This window comes from Oculina patagonica, chromosome 3 (genome assembly GCF_052425735.1).
Source record: "Oculina patagonica isolate OP01 chromosome 3, crgOcupat, whole genome shotgun sequence".
NCBI lineage: Eukaryota > Metazoa > Cnidaria > Anthozoa > Scleractinia > Oculinidae > Oculina > Oculina patagonica.
The window spans coordinates 9,135,294-9,161,194 of record NC_135760.1 but is presented as its reverse complement, the minus strand read 5'-3'; the positions used below and the strand labels follow the sequence as shown (position 1 = coordinate 9,161,194).

The 25,901-nt window shown below is 42.4% G+C and overlaps 3 protein-coding genes across 4 annotated transcripts; 2 read left to right on the top strand and 1 right to left on the bottom strand.

Annotated features, from left to right (window-relative positions):
- The first annotated feature begins 27 nt into the window (after positions 1-27).
- On the top strand, positions 28-21,771 carry LOC144646425 (TBCC domain-containing protein 1-like). Of its 2 annotated transcripts, none has more exons than XM_078506013.1 (19): positions 28-235; positions 2,202-2,263; positions 3,104-3,166; positions 4,532-4,629; positions 5,216-5,327; positions 6,018-6,075; positions 6,282-6,357; positions 6,450-6,543; positions 7,138-7,204; positions 7,304-7,433; positions 8,122-8,257; positions 8,940-8,988; positions 9,119-9,198; positions 9,307-9,429; positions 11,393-11,571; positions 12,068-12,156; positions 12,443-12,498; positions 20,775-20,868; positions 21,638-21,771. In XM_078506013.1, exons 1-19 carry the CDS (start codon positions 149-151, stop codon positions 21,707-21,709), a joined length of 1,725 nt encoding a protein of 574 aa, XP_078362139.1. In that variant the 5' UTR covers positions 28-148; the 3' UTR covers positions 21,710-21,771. The 2 variants fall into 2 exon arrangements, with proteins under 2 accessions (XP_078362139.1, XP_078362138.1); XM_078506012.1 differs by having other exon boundaries at positions 12,056-12,156.
- On the top strand, positions 16,603-18,684 carry LOC144645820 (uncharacterized). The gene has a single exon (XM_078505359.1). The coding sequence runs from the start codon at positions 16,603-16,605 to the stop codon at positions 18,682-18,684; it is 2,082 nt and encodes a 693-aa protein (XP_078361485.1).
- A 700-nt stretch (positions 21,772-22,471) lies between the features above and the next one.
- LOC144646429 (uncharacterized) lies at positions 22,472-24,925 on the bottom strand. Its single transcript, XM_078506018.1, has one exon. The coding sequence runs from the start codon at positions 24,916-24,918 to the stop codon at positions 23,497-23,499; it is 1,422 nt and encodes a 473-aa protein (XP_078362144.1). The 5' UTR covers positions 24,919-24,925; the 3' UTR covers positions 22,472-23,496.
- Between the last annotated feature and the right edge of the window lie 976 nt (positions 24,926-25,901).

The window sequence follows — 25,901 nt, the reverse complement described above, 5'->3', positions numbered from 1 at the left end:
TGCTGTCCCAGAAATCTGAGTGTTCGTGAAAAAATGGCGGCAGATTGCAATGTTTTGATGTTAGAAGCCGTAGAGGAAATCCTTTCAGATTCTCTTGCGGTCTAGATTGAACAGCAGTTTCTGTTTGGTGTTGATTCGTGTATGCAGCATGTCTTCTGTCGCTCTCTGGGTGAAGCCTGACGCGTTTGATTTCGGAGCAATCCACGCACCTTTGCCTCCAAAACTGACGTTGCATGTAAGTTGAGTCCTTCAAATTAAGCTGAAATCTCCAGCTGATTTCTTTGAAAATTTCAGTAGGTTTAAAATATATTTATTGTAATGGTCCTTTAGTACTAGTTTACCTGTGTTTCTTACATGTTAAGTTATCTTATCTTTATTTAAAATTAGCTTTTGTACTGTAACAGTTTATGAGTCAAAATCACGTGATCGAGCCCCCAACCAAACCCGGGCATCTGTCAAAATTTCAATTCACCAAAATTAACTTGATATGTCCTCTAGCTTGACTGCTTCATGTATATGTATACTGTTCGATTTGTTTTCAACAGATGTCCTTATTTCCATATGTTAATATATTCGGTTTATAAAGCTTATGTAGATCATACCATTTCCATCAGAGATGGCAGAGTTAACACAAGGCAAGCCAGGTCCTCCCAGCCATTCAAGAGCTGAGAGAACCTGGGCTCCTATTAGGTTATACAGATTTACAGAAACAAAGTTCTAATTTTTTCGTAAAAATAGAAACAGATACAAAACAAATATTATTTTGTTTGTGCGACACTTTGAAATATCCTGTGATATAGTTATGCCCTATCTAATCCTTTTCCTCTGAGAAAAAAAAAAAACAAGCTGTGTTTCAGGGCTGCCAAAGGTCAGGAAATGGTCAGGGAAAAGTCAGGGAAAAATTATAGTTCTTGAAGGTCAGGGAAAAGTCAGGGTTTTTATTTTGCCTCAGGGAAAATTGAATATTTTGAGGAAAAGTCAGGGAAAATTGAGATTATAATACTGCTGATTTAATACCATTAATTGTTGGAAGAAACAAGTGTGTTTTTTTGGAAGCAGAAGCTGGAAGCCGCTACTATCTAACTTTTTTTGGTCAGGAGAAGTTAATTTTTATCAGGGAAAAGTCAGGGAACTTTAAAATCTGATGTCTGTGGCAACTGTGTTTTAGGATAATGAATTCAAATTGGCCTGCAAGGTTAGAACTGGAGTTATTAATTCACTACAGGGATCCATATTCGTTTTTTCTCCAAGTCGTCAGCCGGGCAAGTATGCAAGATGACATACTTGCCCTGGCAAAATTTTACTTGCCCGTTCAAAAGTGAAGAATGGCGACCGTACAACAAGTAAATGAAAAGTTGACTTTTTTGTTATTATCACATGTATGTAACACTGTGTATACATGAAATCTTCAAGACAACAAATCTGTTTTAATAAAGTTTGACTCACAAGTATTTGTTAATGAGACTTTTTACTTGTCTACCTTAGCTGCCGGTTTACTAATTTCACAAAACATCATGCCCCCAAGCGGCTTGTGATGTTGCGGAAGCGTATGATGCGGGCACAAATGAAAGCCAGGGCCTCTTCGACTGTAACCACAGAAGAAAAGAACGCTTTTGCTCTTCTTATTCATATTTGGTTTGTTTTTCTGAAGTGTTAACATTACTTTTTTTTCCTTTGCTGGCGGCGCCAGACCAAGATAACGGCAAATTTTGATCCAAACATCAGCTGATGTGATCGCCTCGAGTCGCCTCGTGTTTTCGCGGATGCAGCTGCAGTACAAAATATCAGCGGTTGAGAGCTTGAAAATTGAGCCTGCAATAATTTCATTGATGGAAAATACCGCATCAGCCAAGATGGCGGCCAAAATTATGATACGTATTATGATTTTATCGCGACAGAAAGTTGCAAATTATGTTCTGTTTTCGAAAAGTTATGAATGGATGACAAGTGGTCAGAACGCAAGTAACTCATAAGAAAACTTAATAATTGTTTTTTTTTTCATTAAGTCAAACTTAAGTCGTCCAGCGGACGAGTTTATGTAATCTTTTGGTCGTCCGTACGATGTTTTAGTCGTCTCGGACGACCGGACGACTGCAAATATGGATCCCTGCACTATATACCGGTATAATTTAATTCTGTATAAAGTAATTATTTAGTTAATGTGTATATTAATTAATTTGTACATGGTATTTCCTTTGTAGAACTTGAGCAAGTTATCCATTTATGCTAGAAATAAAGGAAAAGCTGGATATCCCAAGTTAAGGTACAGTTATAATGTATTACCAATGGTGTTCAGGAGGTGATGAGTTATAAAGGGTTGTATGATTTGCCATCAACATTTGCTTTGTCAAGCCTTGTTTATTAATAGCCATGGTAATAGGACTCAGTGGAGTCCAAGTTACTCTGTAATCAAAATCGGATAACCACGCTGGGGAGTCTGATTTGTTTAATCACAAGATATAAGATACGTATTAGATTACAGACATAATTGGATGACATGAAGTGCTGTTACCAATCAATTAAAGCTTACACAATTTGTTAACCAGTACCAAGGGAGGCGCGGTGGCCTAATGGTTAGCGCGCTTGCCTCCGAGTCAAACGGCCAGTGTTCGAGGCCTGGCCGGGGCGCTGCGTTGTGTTCTTGGGACACTTAACTCTCACAGTGCCTCTCTCCACCCAGGTGTACAAATGGGTACCGGCGAATTTACTGCTGGGGGGTAACCCTGCGATGGATTAGCACCCCATCCAGGGGGGAGTAGCAATACTCCTAGTCGCTTAATGCTACGGAAACCGGGATAAGCTCCGGCTGTATGAGCCTCATGGCTCGGACACAGACTTTACTTTTACCAAATAAGAACATCACAGTTAAGTTTGTCTTTTGCTGAGATGCAAGATAAACCAAAAAAAAAAAAAAAAACAAATAAGCATAGTGTTTAAATATTCTGGCATGATGTGTACACCAGTTGTACAATATTATTACGAGCATGCCATCCAAACTGACCTACTTTTGGCTAAAATCAGGCTGCTGATGACCAAATCATTTTCTAAAATTATTTTGTTGGCTCTAAATACTGAGTTGCTGATCTTTGTTATTTGTTCTTAGTTACTCAGTGTGGAAGCATGTTGCTTGCAACAAGTTACAAATGTCTGAGGATCTGGCATGGCTGTAAGTTATATAGAATGTACAGTGGAACCCCGATATAATGATATGCCAAGGGAGCAGTAAAATTATATCGTCATATCATGGAATTGTTATATCGAAACTCCCGATATAACGATATGGCCGTAAAATAACCAAAAATATCGTTATATCGAGGTAAACCTAGTCAAAGATACTGAAACTAAGAGAACTATTGAATGACAAGTAGGATAAAGTTGATAAAGATCCTTAGAACACAGTATCATTTTCGTATATAGCCGTACAAAGCTGTTGACAGAAACATTAGAGATTACTCGATTACTGTAAGGTTATTATGTTAAATTAAATGTTTTGCTTAAATTGTGACTGAGTACTGATAATATCGTTATATCGGGAATATCGTTTTATCGAAGATCGTTATATCGGGGTTCTGTCCCATATATTTTACTGTAACTTTTGCCGGGACATAGAATATCCATCGTTATATCGGGAATATCGTTCCACTGTATAAAATACACATGAGTATTAAAGGTCAGGGAAAAGTTAGGGAATTTTGAAAACTGATGCCTCTGGCAACCATGTGACTACTGCAAAAACATTTTGAAAGCTCTGTAAAAGAAAGGTGTTTAAAGCCACGGTCAAATGGTCATGATAGTTGATGATAGTTGATGAGAGTTCCAACTATCACGCGCGTTTGAACACGAACTATCATGCACTATCATCAACTATCATCAACTATCATGCAGTTTGGACGTGCTCAAATTCGACATGATAGTTGATGATAGTTTTTACCGTTTGATCGCGGGGATGATAGTTTATCGGTCAGTGGTTCAGTCAAGACGGGCTCAATCCAAGATTCATGCCTTCCGCAAAGGAAATTCTATCGTTCTTCGAAGAAGAAAACCGAAATTTAGATTAATATTTGGACTATAGTGAAGCTGAAAACGAGAAAGTAAGTGGGAAGAAGAAGAGTAAAAACAGCGTCGAGAAAGCACTGAAAATATCACTGCCAAAAGCAAGAGATGGCGTGAAAGCATCGGAAACAAGGAAAAAACATGAAAACATTTCTGCACCGAGTGATAGTGGAGTTGAGAACGAGAAAAGCAAAAATGAAATGCGCGAGTGCATTGCGTGATTTCGACAAACTATCATCAACTATCATGGAGCGTTTGATCGCAAACATGATAGTCAATATGATAGTGAATGATAGTTGGAAGCAGCGAACTATCATCAACTATCATGACCGTTTGATCGAGGCTTAATGTAAATCGTTGATGTTAAAAGTAGGCAAATACTTCTGTTCATGTGATTGGAGGGTCGATTGTTGCAGTATATTTGCTTTATCCCTTTAGTTATTGACTCTAATTTGTTTATATGCTGTGTGTTTTATAGATATTTTGAGACTTTTGATATGCTAAGTGGATCAAGTTTTAAAGAACACTCAAGTTGGAACAAAAGCTTTGCTCAGTGTAAAAGTATGGAGGAAATTGGTAGGCACACTTATTAATTAATAATAAGTACATGCTACAACATAGTTACACTGTAAATTAATAAAAAACTTAAAAAGTAAAGAAATATTGTGAATTTTATGCTAGGTAGTGAAAAAAGAAAGACGTAATTGTTCATTATGTCATTAGCATGGTCCAAAAAAAAAAGCCTGTCGTTCCTGGTGGGATTCGAACCCATGACCTCCTAAACACTGGGCAAGCATTCGGATCAATGTAGGTTTCTGGGAAACTGCCCACCCACCCCTCCCCAAACCTAACATTAACCCTTACTTATCGCTTTGGGCAAAATGTTAGGTTTGGAGACAGGTAGGCGGGCAGTTTCCCAGAAACCTACATTGATCCAAGCATTCTACATGTATCTCCACTGAGCCATGGGAGACAAGGCCATTGACAGTCAGAGGACTGTCAAGTGTAATAGTTTTTTAATAAACGATACTTCTTCTGACTAGGTTTGCTGCTGCTTGTAGAAAAAGAAGTGTGTGCTAGATTGCACACTCAGATAATTACATTTACTTTAATTTCTGTTCAATTGCTTATTTTGTTTTCTGTCTAACATATCTCGTTGCAGATCATCTCAGATCTCAAGGCTCAGTAAGAACATTACAATTCATTTTATTTCTTTACATTCAACAAATCCACAAGATCTCATTTAAGGCATCCTTGGTATCAGGAGGAGAGGAGTATCCTTGTCATGTTTCTAAGGACATTTTTAATTAACTAAGTCACTGCAATGACCATGTAATCTTTCCTTATATGTATGTTGCGACTTCATTTGTAAAGAAAACCCCGGTAGTTTGTGACTGGAACAAAGAAAAATAATCATCAACCCAAGAATTGCATTGATGCACTGCCAAATCCTCAGCACTGACCTTTACAATTAGTTTTAGTAGTAGATAAAATATGAGCGGGAGATCTGTATGGGCGTTTACAATGGCGAGCCGATAGGCGAGCCATTGTAAACGGCCATACAGATCGGACGCGAATATTTTATTCTACTTGTGAAATGAAAACAATAAATTGAATGCAAATTTTTGTTATGCGAATCAGTAGAGATCTGTATCAAAAGTTAATGAATACTAATTAGCTGAGCAGGAGTCTGTATCAAAAGTTAATTCTATTGTTTGATTTGTATTGGGGTTTACAGTTGTGTACATGTGATCTGAATACAGTGCTGGGATTGGTTTGCACCCTCATGAATAGTTAATGAATTTTACAAGTTTTGTTATTACTCTAGAAGTTTAGTTTATTATTTTAGTCTTATATCATCATCATGGTACATGTATACAATGTACTATCTAATATGTGCTCAACAACTCACCCTAGCCTGCTTTAACATTGTGTTAGTGTCAACATCCTTAACTAATCAAAAGATGGCCAACACGTTCACGATCTCCTGACCTTGAGAACAAGGGATCTGTTGCAGTGAAGGTATAATAATTATCATGACATTAAATGCCTAGCTAGTCTGCTAAGCTTAAGGGAAAATTTATACATTTACACAAAATATAGCTCACAGTAATTTAGATTATTGTTTTCACTGTTGCCATTACTACTTAGACTGTGTCCACTACATGAAATGAGAATATTTTTTACTTTCAAAATACTAATTTTGTTCAAAAAATTTTTCTCTGTAGAGTCTTGATGAACATGATCACATGATGTTTGTGTTACATCATTTAAATGATATCTTGGAACTGTTAATGGAACCAGGTAAATATAACCAGAAACAAATATTTTACATATACTATGTAAAAGTTATTTTTTTTTATTTGGTTCACTTGATTCCCCTAACTTGTTTGTAGAATCCAGTGCAAATGGTAGTGGCAGTGAAGCCTGCCTTACTGTTGAAGCTCTTGATGCTCTTGGGTTTCTCATAACAGGATCAATTGATAGAAGGTCAGTATCTATCACATAAAGAACATCTATTTTGGTCATGATGGTCATTCGGGGCAGATTCAGGAAACTCAGAAGCTAGGGACTGTAACAGTTGCGAGAGGGTGTAACCTTGCTGAACATACATGTAGGTGCAAAAAGCTGGGGTGGGAGGAGGGGAGTGCAGGGTTATGTCTCCACCCCATAAATCGGTCAACTGGGTGGTACTTACATGTACTGCACAATGTAACTCCAGTTTTGTTCTGATTGGAAATTAGTCCATCAGATTAATTTATTGTCCAATTAACCATTTGCTGGTACATGTTTGTAACTATTTAAACTACTGGGACAAGGTACCTGTTCTTAAAAAAGACAGACTCTTCAGGACTCAAAAAAAGACGGACTCTTGAGGACTCAGACCTCAGCTCTGACTTCTTGATCCAGAGTGCAGTGTGCTACATGTAGCAATTTGACTGCAATACCTGACCCATTTGTAACCAACGTTAACAAAGCATGGTTTTTCTGGGTATGATTTATTTTGACAAGTGAGTTAACTTAATTGGAACATTGTCATATTCGATTTATGACCAGTGTGATCTTATGTCAAATCCTTTCTAGAACCATTCAACCTCTACATGAGGTAGCCCGTCTCCAGCCAGAGAGACCCAAGTGTGGCTATTCCAAGGTAATATGCAGAACTTAGAAAACCCTTCTTGCACTTCATTGCTGATTTAATATTTAATTTTCTTCTGAATTGAACTTAATTCTTGTGCCATATTTACAGATCTCCAGAACCTTTTCCTTTCGGCAACTTCAGTCATGGCTGAGATCCAATCTACAGGTGAATCCTTTTGGAGTGTCGGCCATCCTTGCTCACGGTTTCAAACAACAAGTTCATGAAACACATGTACAAAGTAAGGAACTGCTTGTTTACTAGAATTTGATGTGACGAAAAAGTAAATAAATGTGTTTCTAAGTTCTCTAGATAACATAATCAAGCATTGGAGTAGGAGATTTTAAGGAAGTCATCAGCATAGAGTCTGTATCAAGCATAGTGGCGCATACAGGCTGGAGCTTATCCTTGGTTCCACAGCATGAAGGGACTAGGAGTATTTCTACTTCCCCCATGGATGGGATGCTTGTCCATCGCAGGGTTACCCCCCCCCCCCCTAGCATTAGTTTGCCGCTACTGTTTTGTACACCTGGGTGAAGAGAGGCACTATAAGAGTAAAGTGTCTTGCCCAAGAACACAACACAATGACCCCGGCCAGGCTTGAACCCGGACCGCTCAATCCAGAGTCCAGCATGCTAACCATTAGGCCACTGCACCTCCCATGGCATAGAGTGCTGATATTTAAAGAAATTCTTCCAGCTAATACGAGTGTATAATGCCCATAGAGTATAATCTGTATCTTGATGCTGAGCCTCAAAAAGTTTTAATAAAAACTGTTTTGAAGAAAAACTTGTAAAGAGACATCTTAGACAACACTAAAGAGTAATGAATTTATGACTTCTATAACAACTCAACCAGCTTCCCACTTTGTTGTGACTTCAAGTCTTTCTAATTTTGTCACCTGACTTTTCACTGTTCTTTTCTTGCAGATTTTTTAAGCCTTAGTGACACATTTGATGAACACAGTCTTCTGAGGCACCATGAATCAGAACACAGCACTGCCAGCAAGGAAACTTTCACTAACAGAAGTCGCATTATGAGCAATGTCAGCTATGCTCCTCCAGAGTATGTATTTGCCAAGTGTCATACACTTTAGAGCGGTTTTCACTTGAGTGTCGAAAGTGAATTGCGTTTGCTTTGGTTTTGCATTACTACGCTTCGTGATTGGCTTGAATATTTCGTGCCACTTTCTCAGCCAATCAGGAGTAAAACCAAAACCAATCGTGACTTGCTCACGCACGTTTTCCCGCACTTCGTGCCAGCTACATGTATTTGCTTCGAGTTTTGATTGGTTCCCTGCAATGTCTGTGTCCTTTGTGATTGGCCAGAGTAATTACTTTGGTTTTGGTTTTACGACACTAAATTGAAAACTGCTCTATATGCCTGATAACTCTGTCACTGTCTTGTTGTTTCAATATCAGTTACACACACCCTTAATAAATATTTATTATTCTTGATAATTTTTAATTTTGTTTAAGACTGCAACAGTACAACTTTGTCAATGCAACCTTTGTAGCACACGTTTCCTGCAAAATCACAAAAAACACTCATTATGTAAGAATTGTCTGACACTACTCCTTATGATTTATTTTTTCATATGCAACAGTCATAGACATGTTTTAGGTTTGATATAGTTTACATAGGACAATGAGCTTGTCATTAGCTTGTCTCATACAACAGAGTTTTATGGTCTACATTGGTCCTTGGACTAACGCTTTTACTTTTTGCTTTGTATTTTGTTTGATAGGCAAAGGGTTATGATTCTGTCTCAAGTCTGCAAGCAAACTGTGGCAAAGGTACATTGAACAAATGCCACTGACTGTTTTCTTTCTGAATTACTTTTGACTAATTCATGGTCTGATCAAATTGACCAGAGGCAAGTGAATATTCCCTTATCAAAGTTGATGCTTTGTTATTTATTCCCAGGTCAGTGATTCATACTCTGGAAGCACAGTTAAAATCCACAGATGTCACTACTCGTACATTTACATTCTGTGTCCTTTAAGGTTTGTGAATGCAAATAATACCTAATGATTGAAATTTCAGCCTACATGTAGTTGAGAAAAGTTATTCTTAATTTATTGTTCATAAGTAATTTGATTTTTCTTCTTCAGGGCAGTGATTGTGGAGAATTGTCACAACTCCACAATCGTTCTTGGCGTGGCAAAAACAGCTGTCAACATTATTGGTTGCTGTAATTGTACGTTTTTCGCTGTCTGTGAGAGAATCTCTTTCAGGTTGGTTGTATGTATAGCTGTCAACGTCTAAAGTAGGGGTATCGAATGGTCTTTGCGAGCATTTGCGAGCATGCGAGCACAGCGTTTTTCTTTGCGAGCACGAGCACTGACAAAAGCTAGCCTTGCGAGCAACGAGCACTTGTCAAAAAGCTACCTCTACTAAAAACCGAGCATGCGAGCACTTGTAAAAATATGCGACCACGAGCAAACGAGCACCCACTAAAATTTTGCGAGCATTCCGAGCACAAACTTAATTTTGCGAGCACTGCAAAATTTTGATGCACCATTCATGACCCCTTAAAGTAACATCGTTAATTTAAGACGCATTATAATTGGGTAATTTAATGGACCAATGAGAACACGGGACGGAAATGTTTTTGGTAGATGACGTCACGTGACATTATTGGATGGGGAACAGCGTCAAGCGGGAGATTCGTGTTTACTACGAAAATCCTTTGTGTGTCGAGTCTTAGACTGATCTTTTAAAAATACGTAATCTCCATAAAAGGTGTTATTTGGATCATTGTACAGTGCTTGTCTCTGTTTTGAGAATGACCAACTACTGTGATAAGGGACTGGTCAATAAGTACCAGGGGGGGTGGGCCGGAGCAGAAAGGGGGTGGGTCATCAGTTTTTGTGCCCTCCAAAAGGGGTGGGTTATGTAAATTTGATCTACATGTAGGGGGTGGGTCATCTTATTTATTCACAAACTTTAAAATGTTATGGTTCCAAAGGTTGTATTCATCAGTATATCAAATTGATAAGTTTCTCCATGTTAGCAGTTTTAAATGAATTTCTAGCGATTTCAGAAGGCCCAAATATAAAAATTTCCCAGGGGGAGCATGCCCCCCGACCTCCCTAGATGGTTTTTGATCATAACATCAGTTTTGCCTGTCTCTCTTCAACCTGCATAGATTCACACTGGGCTTTAGGCCTTTTCATACCAGTAAGCTCTTTTCTCAAACACTTTGCAAATATAAATGATGGACAGAGGTTGTAGTTTCCGTTATCAATTTCTGTATGAACTCTTCAATAATTCAGTTTTTGCATATGTTTGTGTCAAAATTTTCCCATGGACTTACACACAAATATGTGGAAAACTTACAAAAGACTAGTATAAGAAGTGATAAATTCATCCTCCTCTGGTGTGTTAGGAAACGGGAAAAGACGTACATGGATCAGCAGTGTCCATCAGGGAAAATTAGGGTGGTCTATGTAGGGAATTTTACTTTAAAACCTGATGTCAATCAAAAACCTCCAACCCCTTACAGATGATAAAGAAATGATTAGTCCCTTGATTTTTTTAGCAAAGGGGGTGGGTCATGTAATTTTCAACCCCCTATCAGGGGTGGGTCAGTCAGTTTTGAGCCAGAAGGAAGGGGTGGGTCACAAATTTTCGCACCACCACTTTTCCAATTGCTCCGGCCCACCCCCCCCCCCCCCTGGTACTTATTGACCAGTCCCTAAGTGCTTCAAAGGAGACAAGCCAACTTTTGATCAACGTTTTCCAGTAACTAAATGGTAGAGTGTAGCAAATCTTGTGTCAGCGTTTGTCATTCCAAATGCCTTGTACTGGAAACTGTAGACGTTCAGTCAAGTTTTTCCAATATTTTTTTCGATAACAGCTGAAGCAGAACTTTGGCCATTGTGGCGAGAATTTAACAATTTAACATGTTTGTAATCTCAGTGACTAGAACATCCGACCGGTGTGGGAAGGTCGTGGCCTCGATTTCTGTCGGGGACTCAGATTTTTTTGTTGTCCCACGCTCGCGTCAACGCAGTCCACAAAAGCGACCGTTAAAGTCTTTAGATTAAAAACGCCGACAATTAAGATAGATAGAAACTTTATTAACGTGTCAAATAACCACTTTATTAACGTGTTGAGTAACCACTTTGCTCGGGAAAACCCATACTAATTTGAAGATTCGCTTGTCTAATTTTGTGTCTTACTGTTTTGTTTCAGTGGTTGTAGCGACTGCTCTTTTAATCTTTGCACGCCAACAAGACCCGTGATTCTCCCAGGCAATGAGAAGCTAGTGCTAGCGCCATATCACACTCACTACCCCAGCCTGGAGGAACATTTACAAGGCCCCTGGGGGATCCCCATAGAACCAAACTTATGGAATGATCCTCTTGTACTCGGTAAGAAGACGTTTAATGATCTGTTTGTGGAAAGAAACCATTATGAACTTTAGTTAAATAAGAAAAGACAATTTCCTAGAACCGAAATTCCATGTTGCAATTCCATGTTGCTTTGAATAGTTTTGCAAATTTCGAAGGAATTAAAGCATCATTACACACTAAGGTTTTTTTTTTCATGTTTTAATTCATTTCCTTCTTCGCTACCATTAGTCATCCTAACATTCTAATGTGTTTTTGTCATTTATCGAGGTCTGTTCTAAAAAAGTGAAACCACTGTTCTGTTTATTTTGATCTCTTTCTAACAAACTACCAAAGACAATCAAATTATTTCAGTGATTTAGTGTATAAGAGCGCCTTACAGAAATGTAACTGATTTAGCAAGTTGTTTACTTCTCGTCCACAGACAATGATGAACAATCATTTCGAAAAGTATAATAAGGTCATTAGAGAGGTTGTAGTATTTTAATTTTATTATTTTTTTCAGCACCTGACCGAGCTGAGGGTCCGTCAACTATTTATCGTGAACTGCCACCTAAAGACTTCTTCACATTCACGATTCCGTTCTCCATGAAAGGGTCCACAGATGTAAGCTTTGCAAAATAACTGGGCCGACATTTATTTCGTCTGGTATTGTTTCGAGTTAATCGTTTTATGACATTGTGACCCGTCATTGGTTATAGACGATGGGAAAATCAGTTTGTTAAGCGTTTTTGTTCATTTTTTGAAGGCTGTAGGGATTAGTTATTTTACGACCGTCGTTGAAAAATGTTGACATACACAGTAGCTGCTTCTAACACTAACTTCTTAAAACGTTGCAGTGGATGGCTTTTGCGAGTATTTGATTTGTGTGTTACTTTATTTCGTAAAACAGGGACCACCCATTCCACTCCCAAAAAAGTACGAGAAGGCGTTAAAAGAACGAGAAAAGTAAGTGGCTAACTCCTAGAAATGTGCTTTGTGGGATTCTAAAAACCTCAAAAATCTGGCGCAGCAGCATGTGCCAACCAGTCAAAGTAAGATGCTATTTTTCAGCCATTTAGGTGAGAGACAAAACCCTTTGAGGGTTTACTTACGCGCCTTTTCCCGCGCTTGGTACTCGTTAAATGTTTTTCCGCGCTTGCCGCTAGTTACATGTTTTTTCGCCGCTTGCCACTAGTTAAGTTTAATTCCTCGCTTGCCACTGTGTGGCGTTACTCACGCTCATTTCCGGACTTGACTTGTGGCGTTACTCACGCTAATTTCCGGACTTGACTTTCACCAGTTAATGTTATTAATCAGTTACTATGTTATCGGATCATCTCGGTAATTCAACTTAGGTACGCCCTCGATCAATGTCGTAAAGTGATTTATCCTTCGTTCCGTCGTAATTTTCGTGTGTTTTGGAGTGTTTATCGGAGTATTTCACTTGGAGTTTGGAGTAGGACTGTGTAAGTTTGATTTCCTGTGATTTTCCCTTTGATTTCCTCTATTGTTGTACCTTATCCTGATTTCATCTCTATGTTGTAATTGTAGTTTTTCACCGCGTGCCACGAAATTAAGAGAATAAAGGCAGTGTTAAAGTTAAAGCAAGAATCGTGGTTCTTGGTTGAAGCGGCGTTTGACCCAGCCCGCAGTCATCGGGGTTGGGGAACGCGACAGTGAAAAAACAGTCAGAAGTAGCGAGGTAAGCCGAATGTAAATGTTTAATCGCCGCCGCGAGAAGACAAAGCAAGCATGTCATGGCGAGGAGGAATCGGAGATAAACAGTTTGATATTCTCGATGCCGATCCACCGGAGAAGCAGGAGACCAGAGACCGTAAAATGACCGAGAAGGGTTTAGAGTACGCGATAGAAATTAGGCGTAGGAAAGCGGAGAAGTTGGAACAGAAATTATGGCTAGTAATTCGAGCTGTTGAAGCATCGAAGCTTGAACGTGTCACTCACAACACGCTACGCGAACTCGAGAGCGCAACGCAGGAATTCGAAGTCGTTGTAAAAGAATTAGTCGAGCTTTACAGCCAGGACAAATACAGAACTTCCAAGGGTGAAGCCATCCTGGTATCGGAGAAAACTAGCTTAAAGTATTCGTACGATCTTATGAAACTAATAAAGAACAGTAAGGAAACCGACAAATCGTCGGACAAATCCTCTGTGAAGTCTCGTAACTCACGCAATACCGTCTCGTCTCGCGCGTCCACGTCCTCCAGCGTAATGAGAGCGAGAGCGGCAGCGGAAGCAGCGGCAGCTAAAGAGCAAGCCAATTACGAGCGCATGATAGCAGAGAGGGAGAATGAAATGAAACAACGCGAAGCGGAGGAAGAGAGGCGCCGGCAACAAGTGCGTGCAGAACACGAGCGAGACATTGCCATTATGTCAGCAAACAAACGGGTTGCTGTAGCGAACGCTAAACTAAAAGCTATCGAGGATACGCTAGACGAAGAGGAGCCACGCGACCTCTTGGAGCTCCCTGACATGGACATCACGGAATGTCAAGAAAGGACCAAAACATGGGTTAATACCAGTCCCCAAACACAGGAAAACACGTTGCCCCCCCGCGCACCTAGGGACAAATACACCCCAAGGGAAGGTCACACTGACGAGAGAGTAAACCCCCCCGAGGATACACGCCCCTTAAAGCCTCCTTACGCTCCGGAGTACGGACACTCCCCAAAGCCTCCGTACACCCCTGAGGAAGGCCACGCGGAGAACGGAGTATACACCCCTAAAATCGCAGACACCAAAAAGCAGTTGGACATTAGTACCCCTGAGGACGAACACAGTCGCAAGCCTCTATATTCTTTTGGGGATGAACGAACGCCCGAGAAGGGATACACTCCCACCGAGATCCCTACAACGAGAATCGACAGCGCTAACACACAGTGGGCGTTGGCCCCAAACCAACGTACCAGGGATAGGGAAAAGCCTTCCCTCGCACAGTTCACGCCCAATAACGACCTTCGTCCACCTGGATTCGTGCCGCCCCAAACAGTCTTTTCAAGTACCCCTCTAGCTCTAGAGACATTTGCTGCGTCTAACCAACAGCTTGTAGCAAACTTAGCGAGACAGAGCCTCCCTAAATGTCAGCCCGAAGTATTTAAGGGAGACGCGACCATGTTCCACTCTTGGAAACGATCTTTTAAGGCGATGGTAAAAGATGCGGACATAGCGCCCGATCAAGAACTGAACTATCTCAGAAGTTTTACTAGTGGTGATCCACAAGAACTAGTCGATAATTACAGAAACAGACAGGGCAACGACCCTGCTATCACCCTTTACGACCTATGGACGGAGTTGGAAAGACGCTTTGGCAACGCGGCAGCTCTAACACAGGCACTCATCGAACGGCTCTGCACCGCAGCTAGCTTCGGCGACAAAGACAACGCCAAGCTACAAAAGTTAGCCGACTTGTGTGCTGACGTCGATTGCCAAATAAACCATCTGCCGGGATTGGCTTGCCTCAATTATCCGATAGCAATCCGCCCAATAGTTGAAAGGCTCCCGATGTACCTACGGAGTAAATGGGAAAAGGAAATCGTGAGCTATGCGGCGGAGCACAACGACGCTTACCCTACGTTTAAAAGGTTCTCTGCGATGATCCAGAGCCAATCCAGAAAGAGAAACCACCCCAACGTCTTCGCAGGAGTCACGGCACCAATCAGCACCACAGTCAACCGTCAACGCGAGGAGAGTAAAAGACGACTTCCGCCTGAAGCTGGACTCGAAGCGGGACGGATATTCAAAACTGAAATGTCCCTAGACAGCGACACACTCCCTGGGAAGGAAGCCACAAAGCCTCCTCGAGTTAAGTACTGTATCTACCACGACAGAGCTGGTCACGAAATAGCTGAATGCAAAGCCTTTGCAAACTTGACAGTGGGAGAGAAAGAGAGTTGGATCTTTGAAGAAAGACTGTGCTTCCGCTGCTTTTCACCAGAGCATGTGGCCAGTGCATGTAATACGAGAGTTAAATGCAGTATCTGTGGAAGCGAACGACACGCGGACCTCCTTCACTGGAGTCGAGAAGAAAGGAAGGAGAGAACAACCAAGGAGAGCGAACCACCAAAGGAGAACGTGGAGAATGTAACCCCTAAATGCACCTCCATATGTAAAGGCAGCCCAGGTGGACTATCATGCAGTAAGATAGTGTTAGTAGATGTTTATAGCGAAGACAACCCTAACGAAGTTCACCGAGTGTACGCCATCGTAGACGACCAGAGCAATGCGTCATTGATCACGACCGATTTATCAGACAAACTAAACGCCAAAGGTCCAGAGTTAAAGTACCACCTCTCAACGTGTGGAGGAGAACGGGAGGTCAGATATGGACGGAGGGTCACAGGTCTGATCGTGAAGTCAGTTCACGCCGGAAGGTCATCAAAACTACCCACCCTGACAGAGTGCGATGGCATCCCACAAGATAAGGAGGAGATTCCAACTCCGGAGATCGCTATGAAGTACCCCCATCTAAGTAGTATTGCTGACGAGATCCCACCCATCGACAGCCAAGCCAAGGTCCAGCTTCTAATTGGCAGAGATGCACCCGAACTCTTGAAAGTGAGAGCGTTCAAAAATGGCCCAAAGGGAGCGCCGTGGGCACAGAAGTTGGTCTTGGGATGGACTATCTCAGGTCAAGCCTGTCTAGATCTTACAGACGGACCCATTCATGTGCGCGCAAGAAGAACCTGCGTCGTCCAAGAAGCACCGATCGAAACGAACTCAGAGAAGGAGTTTGAGATTATCCGATGCCCCAATAAACTCGAACTCAGAGAAAGCTATGGCGAGTGTAGCGGGACCACCCCAGCCAAGGAAAATGTTTACCGCGTGACCAGCGGTGACAATGACGTCGGCTTATCAATTGAAGATCGAAGATTCATGAACATAATGGACAACGGCATCCATAAGAATGAGCAGGGAAACTGGGAAATGCCTCTCCCATTCCGTTCACACAACGTGTCCATGCCGAATAACAAGAGTTACGCATTCAAACGTTTAAAGGCCCTTCTCCAAACATTGAAACGCAAACCCCAGATGGAGAAGGACTATGTTAACTTTATGGCAAAGGTCCTCGAAAAAGGCCACGCAATCCAAGTGCCCCCAGATGAAACCTTGCCCAACGATGGCTTAGGAAAAACATGGTACCTTCCACATTTTGGAGTATACCACCCGAAAAAACCAGACCAAATTCGGGTGGTATTCGATTCCTCCGCAGAGTACCAAGGAGTGTCCCTAAATAAAGAGCTGTTGACAGGTCCGGACTTCATGAATAGTCTCGTCGGAGTATTAACACGTTTTCGTCGCGAGGACATTGCAGCAATGTGTGACGTGGAACAGATGTTCCATTCCTTTCACGTAGATCCTAAGCACAGGGACTTTCTACGCTTCCTATGGTTTAAAGATAACGACCCGACACAGCCTATTGTAGAGTACAGAATGACCGTTCACCTATTCGGTAATGGTCCAAGCCCCGCGATTGCTACTTACGGCCTGAGAAGAACAGTCGCAGACGGCGAGGAGTTCGCACCAGGAGTAAAGGAATTCGTAGACAGAAACTTCTACGTGGACGATGGTTTGGTCTCAAGACCTACTGCAGCAGAAACTATCGAGCTAGTCAGAGCCACGCAAGCCGCTCTGGGCACCGCAAACCTCAAGCTTCACAAAGTAGTATCGAACTCTGTGACAGTGATGGAAGCCTTCCCCGCCGATGATCTAGCGAAAGACATACGCAGCTTAGACTTACGCCATGATGAACTACCAGCACAACGTTCTCTAGGAGTCTTTTGGGATTTGGAGAGAGACGTATTTACGTACAAGGTATCGACGCCTGACAGACCCTTCACCCGTCGAGGAGTCTTATCACTGGTGAACTCAATCTACGACCCTTTGGGTCTAGCTGCGCCGGTCTTGTTGGAGGGCAGATTACTTCTTCAAGAGCTAGTAGCCATGGGCAAGAATACGACTGCCACTGCACCTCTAGGCTGGGATGACCCACTTCCAGAGGGCCCTGCGAACAGATGGAGGAGCTGGAGAGATGCTCTCCCAGACTTGGAGAAAGTCCATGTGCGACGATGTTATCACCCGAGAGAATTCGGACCAATCACCAGAGCCGAAATCCATGCATTCTCAGATGCAAGTCAGCGAGCAATTGGAGTAGCCGTTTACCTCCGCCTGTTCAACGCCAGACAGGAAGTGGCCGTATCTCTCGTATTTGGCCAGGCGAAAGTAGCGCCTATCAACCCGGTGAGCATCCCACGTCTCGAACTCTGTGGTGCCGTACTGGCAGCTCAAGCCGTAGACAAGGTTGCAAAGGAGTTAGATATGGCAGTATCGGAAGTGGTGTTCTACACCGACTCGCAGGTTGTCCTCGGTTATATTCGCAACGAAAGCAGAAGGTTCTATGTCTACGTTGCAAACCGCGTAGAGATCATACGCAAGATATCTACCCCAGACCAGTGGAGGTACGTGGAAAGCAGCAACAACCCCGCTGACCTGGCGACACGCGGCCTACAGGCGAAAGACCTGACAGAATCAGATTGGCTTACCGGACCCGTCTTTTTAAGAAACGCGAAAGGCACTGCCCCAGTACCCGACGCCGATCACGTTACCATTAGCGCAGACGATCCAGAGGTACGCAAGGAGGTGAAGTCCTGTGTAACTAACACTAAACAACAGGAATTCGGTACACTTCACAAAGGAGTTTTCGAGAAGTTTTCGTCCTGGCAATCACTCAGGCGTGCCATTGCAGTCCTTATTGCCAAGGTTAGGCGATTCAAGCGGAGGAACAAAGCGGACATAGCATCTCAACGTGAGCCAGACCAGCGATTGTCGCCAGAAGTAGTAACCCAGGCCACCAATACCATCATTAAGGCAGTCCAGCACGAAGCCTTCAAGGATGATCTTTGCACCCTTACAGAAACTGCAGCACAGAGTGGCGACGACCGTAACGGAGTTAAAGAAAGAAAAAAAGTCACTGAAGAAATCCCATCTCTATCGACTGGACCCTTACGTCGACGCCGCCGGAGTACTGAGAGTTGGCGGTCGCCTCCGCCAGACCAATCTCAGTTCAAAGGAGAAGCATCCAGTAATTCTACCAAAAGGACACCATGTTTCAAAGCTACTGTTACGCCACTACCATGAAGAAGTCCATCATCAAGGCCGGCAAATCACCCATGGAGCCCTTAGGAACGCTGGATACTGGCTGGTGGGCGGCCATGGAGCCGTTGCAAGTCTAATTGGTTCCTGTGTGACATGTAGGAAACTCCGAGGTTCTATGCTAGAGCAGCGCATGGCAGACCTGCCACCGGATAGAGCAGAGCCTGGACCACCCTTCACAAATGTAGGGTTCGATGTGTTTGGGCCATGGACGGTGCAGACCAGGAGAACACGAGGAGGAGTCGCAAACGCAAAGCGCTGGGGTCTTGTCTTTACATGCTTGGCCAGTAGAGCGATCCACATCGAGCTGTTGGAGACAATGGACGCCAGTTCATTTCTCTGTGCCCTAAGGCGTTTCCTTGCCATACGGGGACCTGCATTACGCCTGAGATGCGACAGGGGGACCAACTTCGTCGGCGCAAAGACGGAGGTTGATGAAGCCTTAGCGAACATGGAAAAGGAGTCTATTGCTAAGTACCTTTCAGACCAAGGTTGCGAGTGGTTGTTCAATCCCCCCCATGCATCCCACTTTGGTGGCGCTTGGGAGCGTCAGATAGGTACGATCCGGCGCGTTTTAGATGCCATGCTGTTGGAGCTAGGGACACGGCAACTGACCCACGAGCTACTGAGTACCTTAATGTCGGAGGTTGCAGCGATAGTGAACGCCCGACCAATCACAGCCATACCGTCGGACGTCGACGAACCTCAACCATTGTCACCAGCAATGTTGCTCACGCAAAAATCACGCCCACTCGGGCCTCTTCCTGGAAGCTTCACGGCACAGGACCTCTACGCCAGACGACGGTGGAGAAGGATCCAATACCTTGCAGATCAGTTTTGGACCAGATGGAGGCGGGAGTATGTCCACAACCTGCAAGCTAGGACAAAGTGGAACCAGGAGCGTCGGAATTTAACGGACGGAGACATCGTCATGATGAAGGACGATCAAGCCCATCGGAATAACTGGCCTCTCGGCAAGGTGGTGGGTGCAGTCAAAGACAAAGACGGGAGAGTGAGGAAGGCAACAGTGATGGTATACAGAGACGGACAGAAGAAGGTGTACGAGCGACCAATCAGTAATCTCGTGCTGTTAGTTCCCTCTGACGATACGTGCGCTTAAACGAATAAGCCAAGGTTCAACGACTAAAGTAAAGACAAGGATCCACGAGGATCCTTGGGCGAGGAGTGTGGCGTTACTCACGCTCATTTCCGGACTTGACTTGTGGCGTTACTCACGCTAATTTCCGGACTTGACTTTCACCAGTTAATGTTATTAATCAGTTACTATGTTATCGGATCATCTCGGTAATTCAACTTAGGTACGCCCTCGATCAATGTCGTAAAGTGATTTATCCTTCGTTCCGTCGTAATTTTCGTGTGTTTTGGAGTGTTTATCGGAGTATTTCACTTGGAGTTTGGAGTAGGACTGTGTAAGTTTGATTTCCTGTGATTTTCCCTTTGATTTCCTCTATTGTTGTACCTTATCCTGATTTCATCTCTATGTTGTAATTGTAGTTTTTCACCGCGTGCCACGAAATTAAGAGAATAAAGGCAGTGTTAAAGTTAAAGCAAGAATCGTGGTTCTTGGTTGAAGCGGCGTTTGACCCAGCCCGCAGTCATCGGGGTTGGGGAACGCGACACACTGGTTACACGTTTTCCCGCGCTTGCTTCTGGTTACGTGACTTTCCGCGATTGCCACTGTTTACTAGTTTTCCCGCGCTTGCCGCTGGTTACTAGTTTTCCCGCGCTTGCCGCTGGGCTACAAGTTTTCCCGCGCTTGCCTCTGGTTACAAGTCTTCCCGCGCTTGCTGCTGGTTACTTGTTTTCCCGCGATTGCCACTGTTTACTAGTTTTCCCGCGCTTGCCTCTGGTTACGTGATTTCCCGCGCTTGCCACTCGTTACAAGCTTTCCCGCGCTTGTAACTGGTTAAGAGTTTTGTTCTCGCTTTGAGATGTTAATTGGTGTAGATTGGGCTTGTTGCTGTTGTAATGATAATTGATGTGATGTCATTGTTTGTTTGTTTGTTGCTTTTGTTGTGCAACATGATTTGAAATCCGGTCCATTCTCTTTGCAGGGCTATCAACAACTGGTATCAAGTAGTTAAAACATCATCACTGTCTAAGCAGCAAAGAAGACAGCTCCAGAAAGATGTACAAGATAGATTCCAGGTAAGGATTGCGATAAGCCCTGTTTCGTTCATTTGACTTTGCACCCGTTAGTTACCTCTGTTTTGAATAACCAGCTTGCTTCAAGACATGACAAGAAACAGTCGAAAGCCAAATGGGTGAAAGTGGGCCTTTAAAGGAGCTACGTCATGGACAACACATCTTGAAAAAGTTTCTCTTTCGTAATCTGTCTTAAAGGGACTGTGTCACGGCTGATTAAAGTTTATTTTATTTAGTTTTGCCAAATACTCGCTATGAATCCTAATGTTTGCAAAGGAATTACTTCTATGTATCTAAATGACAAAACCATAGCTTCATCGTATCCAACTTTGTCTCCCGGGCGATAAAATTTAAAGTTACAAGCAAACGAGATTAACTTTGAAAACTGTTCCGCTGGACCATTTTTCAAAAACCCATATCGCAATCCGTTTCAATCTTCGTCATTTCTGGCCATCCGTACCTTCTTTTGTATTAACTGTGCTATCGAAATGTCCCTTCACTGTTTTAGGAGGTTATTTTTATATTTCACTAAACTTGAAGGTCATTTTCCCATTCCTTAATTTGGCTAAAAATCGTGACACAGCCCCTTTAATTTTCATCCGTTGAAACCACCCTTGGTTATTTTCAGGTTTACACTTTGAGGTTTCCTTCAATTTGAGCCGTACACTGTAATCAGAAAAATGACTTAAAATATTGCCACAGTGCTCCTTTAAAAAAAAAACAGCACATTGACCGTGAAGATAAATCTCGTTTTATGTTTGTCACGTTTTAGGAATGGCTTGCAGACAGCGGGCACGCTACTCAGTTGAATGGTCTTGTACCACCACATTCAGGAAAGTCGTAAAAGAAAAAAAAAAAAAACAGAAATACCAATTGCTAGTGTTACAAACAAGTAAAATCTTCGACGCTTCCGACATGCAGAGAAGAACAGAAAAGAATCCATCGCCCGCAAGAAATAACGGCAGCAAGATCAAAAGCACCCATGCATGGAGTAGTACGTGCAAGCGACCGAGAGCTGAACATTTAATTTAATGGTCTTTCATTGCCGGTTTGCGTCGGTTTCTGTCCAACACTGAATAAACAAGACAAAAATCAGCGTCCATTCTCAAGCAATGGACACTGTATACGTAGTTATGCAAGAGTACGTAAAAGTGTGGAGGCAGTTGATATTACGGCCTAGTCTGTGTTTATACCCAGTTTGTGTCATTCACATGCAGGAGAGTAAATGGTTCAACTCACAAACAAAAACGAATTATATACTCCGCTACTGAAGACAGAAGGGAGGCAGTTGACATTACGTCGTTTGTGTCACCCAGTTCGTGTCAATCACAGGGGAGGGAATGCTTCAACTCGCAAACGAAGTCTTCGGCTTGGAAAGAAAACAGATTGTCACTTAATAACAGATTGTCACTGTAGAGTGCCAGATCAAAAATAAACCGGAAGTCGATTAACGCCAATCCGAGATTAAACGTTACTTACTTACTGCCCATCATGCCTGTGTGGCACATAGGGCAGCAACGAAGTTTCTCCAACCCTGCCTATCTCTAGCCAGTTTTTCAATGGTGCTCCAGCTGTAATTGAGCTCCAAACGTTAACCCAGGTTTTATTTCTGTCGGTTAAAGGCACTTTTCACTGCTATAAATTGTAAGTTGTAATTCGGACAAATCAAGAAAATTGTTTATCGATAACTTATAATACTGAACTCAAAGTAATCCTGAATAAGCGCTTCTATCGTTGAAGCCGGCATGCTGCCGTTTTCGTATTTCCTTACAATTGTCACAAAAAGTCCTAGTGCGCCAGGCAGCCTTTCTTCCAGTGACTTGAAAATATAATCTCTGCTGAATTATCAGTAGTATGGACAAGAATAACTGACACTTGAAAAAAAAAAAATGCTCGTTTGTTCATCTGGCGTTTTCTTTTACATTTGGAAAAGGACGTTCCACGTGACAGAACATAGTAAATTCTGCATTTCTTTCCTTTTTTAACGAAAAACAGAGCCTGGAAACTGTACTAATGATTGTTCTCCATAATAAAGTCAAACTCTTTTCTGCTATTAAACCAGTCTCACAAGAAGAGTTTGCTTGTTTAGATAGGAGGGCTTAAAAGAAGGAGGGGCTTTTACGGTATCCCGCTTTCAGTTTAGCTTGAGCAACAGGCAATCGTATTTTAGCAAATTAAACTTGAGTCGCACAAAAGGTCATTGTTCTTGTTCCAGGAAAGTGAGTGGCTTCCGCGAACTGTTTTACCCTTAGGCTCGATTACGGTAACTAAATTTTGATTTAGTTGACTATACAACCTTTCTATTTCAAAGACTTCTTTCTATGATCTTTCTGCTTACTCTTAACGAGAAAGCTTACAGAAACTATTTAAAACATAACGATTATCAGGCGACTGTCAGAGATATTATTGTTTCAAACGCTAATGCTTGTGTTACACTAAAATACGCCAAAGGCTCGACTGAATTAATATACCACCGCGAAATGCAGTTCAAGTTATGCACATTGCTTTACATGAAACAGTTCAATTACTTCTGATTCTTCTAGGTCTAAAATACACAAATCTGATTCTATTTCTCTCAAAATCTGTTGAAAGAACGATTTTTCAGTTCAGTCATTTCACCCAGCAGACAGTCTAAGATGGATGTAACAGTTTGTATATATCCTTCTTTGTATTATCGACGGTATCGAGGATTGGAACGATGTTGGCTTTCAGGCTTTGCACCGAGTTCACCAGAGCCGTAAGACTTGTTCGGCAATTCTGGCTGTACTGTACATTTGCCTGAAACTGTGTGTAGATCTTCTTCAATTCTTGAGTCTTCTTTTCTCCCAAATCTCCGCCCTCTATCTTTGCTAACTCAGCGGCCACGACTACGCTCCACACAATCGGGTGTTCTTCGTTGTTTACGTATGCGTTTGGCACGTAGATCTGATACTGCTTTTGATCTTGACTGAACGCAATTTCAAATTTGCTTCCCTTTGAACGTCTGGCGATGCCGCTACTCATCGACAGCAAGATGCCCACTTTTAAATCAGGGGATTTGGCGAGGTTGTTTTCAAATGACTCAACTGCCTCTTTACTCAAAGATGCACTCCATTTTTTTACTTCAATCATAATCTTGTGACCATCAGGAGACTCGGCTTCTATATCCCCCCTTCCTCGCTCAGCAGACGTGTTCCTGAAAGTGAAGCTGGAACTGCGAAGGCTTTCGTTCAGGATGTCGAGCACATTTTTCTCTGCACGAGCTCCTTTCTTGCTGGGATTTGCTAAAGTAGCAGATATCGCATCGAGTTGCACTTTCTGCTTCTCCAGTGCTTCAGTAATGCGGTTCTCTGAATCTTTTATCTCGGTCTTCACCGAGTCAAGGGGTGGTACTTTTGCTGTGACACTCTTTACATCTTCCTCTAACTTGTTTCCGATGCTCTTAATATTTTCACTCATCTCTTTCTTAAAATCAAGCACGTTATCTGCCATTTTCTTCATATGACCACAAACACTTTCTGTGACGTTTTCTTGAACTTTTAGGACCTGATCATTCACTTTTCTTTCAATTTTGTCCATCGTGCCCTGAATTTGTCCCACACTTGGAGCCAGCGTTTCTTTAATATCCTTTGTCAAATCGCCTTTGAACCCTTGCACATCTTCCGACATTTTCTTCATTTGTTCACCGACATTTTTACTGACATTTTCTTGCACCGCCTTTACTTGCTGCTGTACCTCCTTCTCGATGTTTGCGACGGTTTCTTGGACCGGTTGCATCTGAGAAGATAGCGCCTTTTCCATGAATTTCTGGTTGACGTCTACGGTGAAGACTACGGATTCTTTCACTTTGACTCCGAGATCAAACACGCTGACGAGTTGCTCATGTGAGAGATTACGAACCCATTCATCGTAGTTTTCCTTTTTCAGCCTAATGTAAATGTAACTATGCTCATCATGTGGTTCTTCCGTGGCCGAACGCGGCCTTTTAGCACTTGGTTCTTCCATGTTTCTATAGCTTTTGATAGGGATTCTTTGACTATGCGCATAATATCTTGCAGTAGTTCCTGTTGACATTCGCGGAAGACTGACATTTCTCGGAAATAGACAATAGGCATTTCGACTCCAATGACCATTCTTTGTTGTCAAGTCACATGATTTGTCAATATAAGGTTATTTTAATCCTCAGTAATCTTTACTGCCGTTTTTGTTTGATTCCCTTATTGCTCTGAAATATCGTCTGTTCGTTAAATCTTTGGATAGAAGCCTTGCAATTAAACAAAAACCCTCTAAATTCGTATATAAACTATTTCTCTCTCCTAGCTCCTCTCCTTTCCTCTACTCTCCCTCCTATCCTTTTTACGGAGAAACGGTTTAAGAATGAGTACGCTATTAGCCAATCCCGCGCTTCATTTTAAAACAAAGGCGGCCTTTGTCTATTTCTGAGAAATGTTTATTTACTAATTCAGCCTACACGAGAAACAAGAGATTTTACAGGTCATATAATTCGATCAAAAACTGTCAATGGCTTCTCACAGGGAAGAACCCAGTGCCAAAAGGCGTCGTTCGGATCAAGACATGTATCCAGTAGAATCAGACAGTGACCAGCGTTTCAAATCTATCTTGCTCGATATGGAAAAGTACGGAGAGTGGGTCCGTAAACTCTCAGTTGAGGAACTCGTCACGGTGTTTGAGCTCGGAGTCAAAGTCAGAGAAACTGTTTTCTTCACCGTGGACGTGAAGCAAGAATTGATGGACAAAGCGCTCTCCTCACAGATGCAGCCGGTTCACGGAACCGTAGCGAACATTGAGAAGGAAGCCGGGGGGGGGGGGGGGGTTACTCCGGGATCCAAGTGACGGGGATGTGCGAAGGATTTTTTTGGGGTCGAAATTTTCGATTCCGGGATTTTTTTGGGTAGGAGAATTTGGCAGGTATTTTTTTGGGTGACTTGATTTAAATAGGGGATTTTTTTGGTATTAAAATCAAACTAAAGTGCCTTGGCGCGGCCTTGGCAATTAAGGGATAATTTGACTAAGGATTTTTCGGGGCGTTTTTTTTT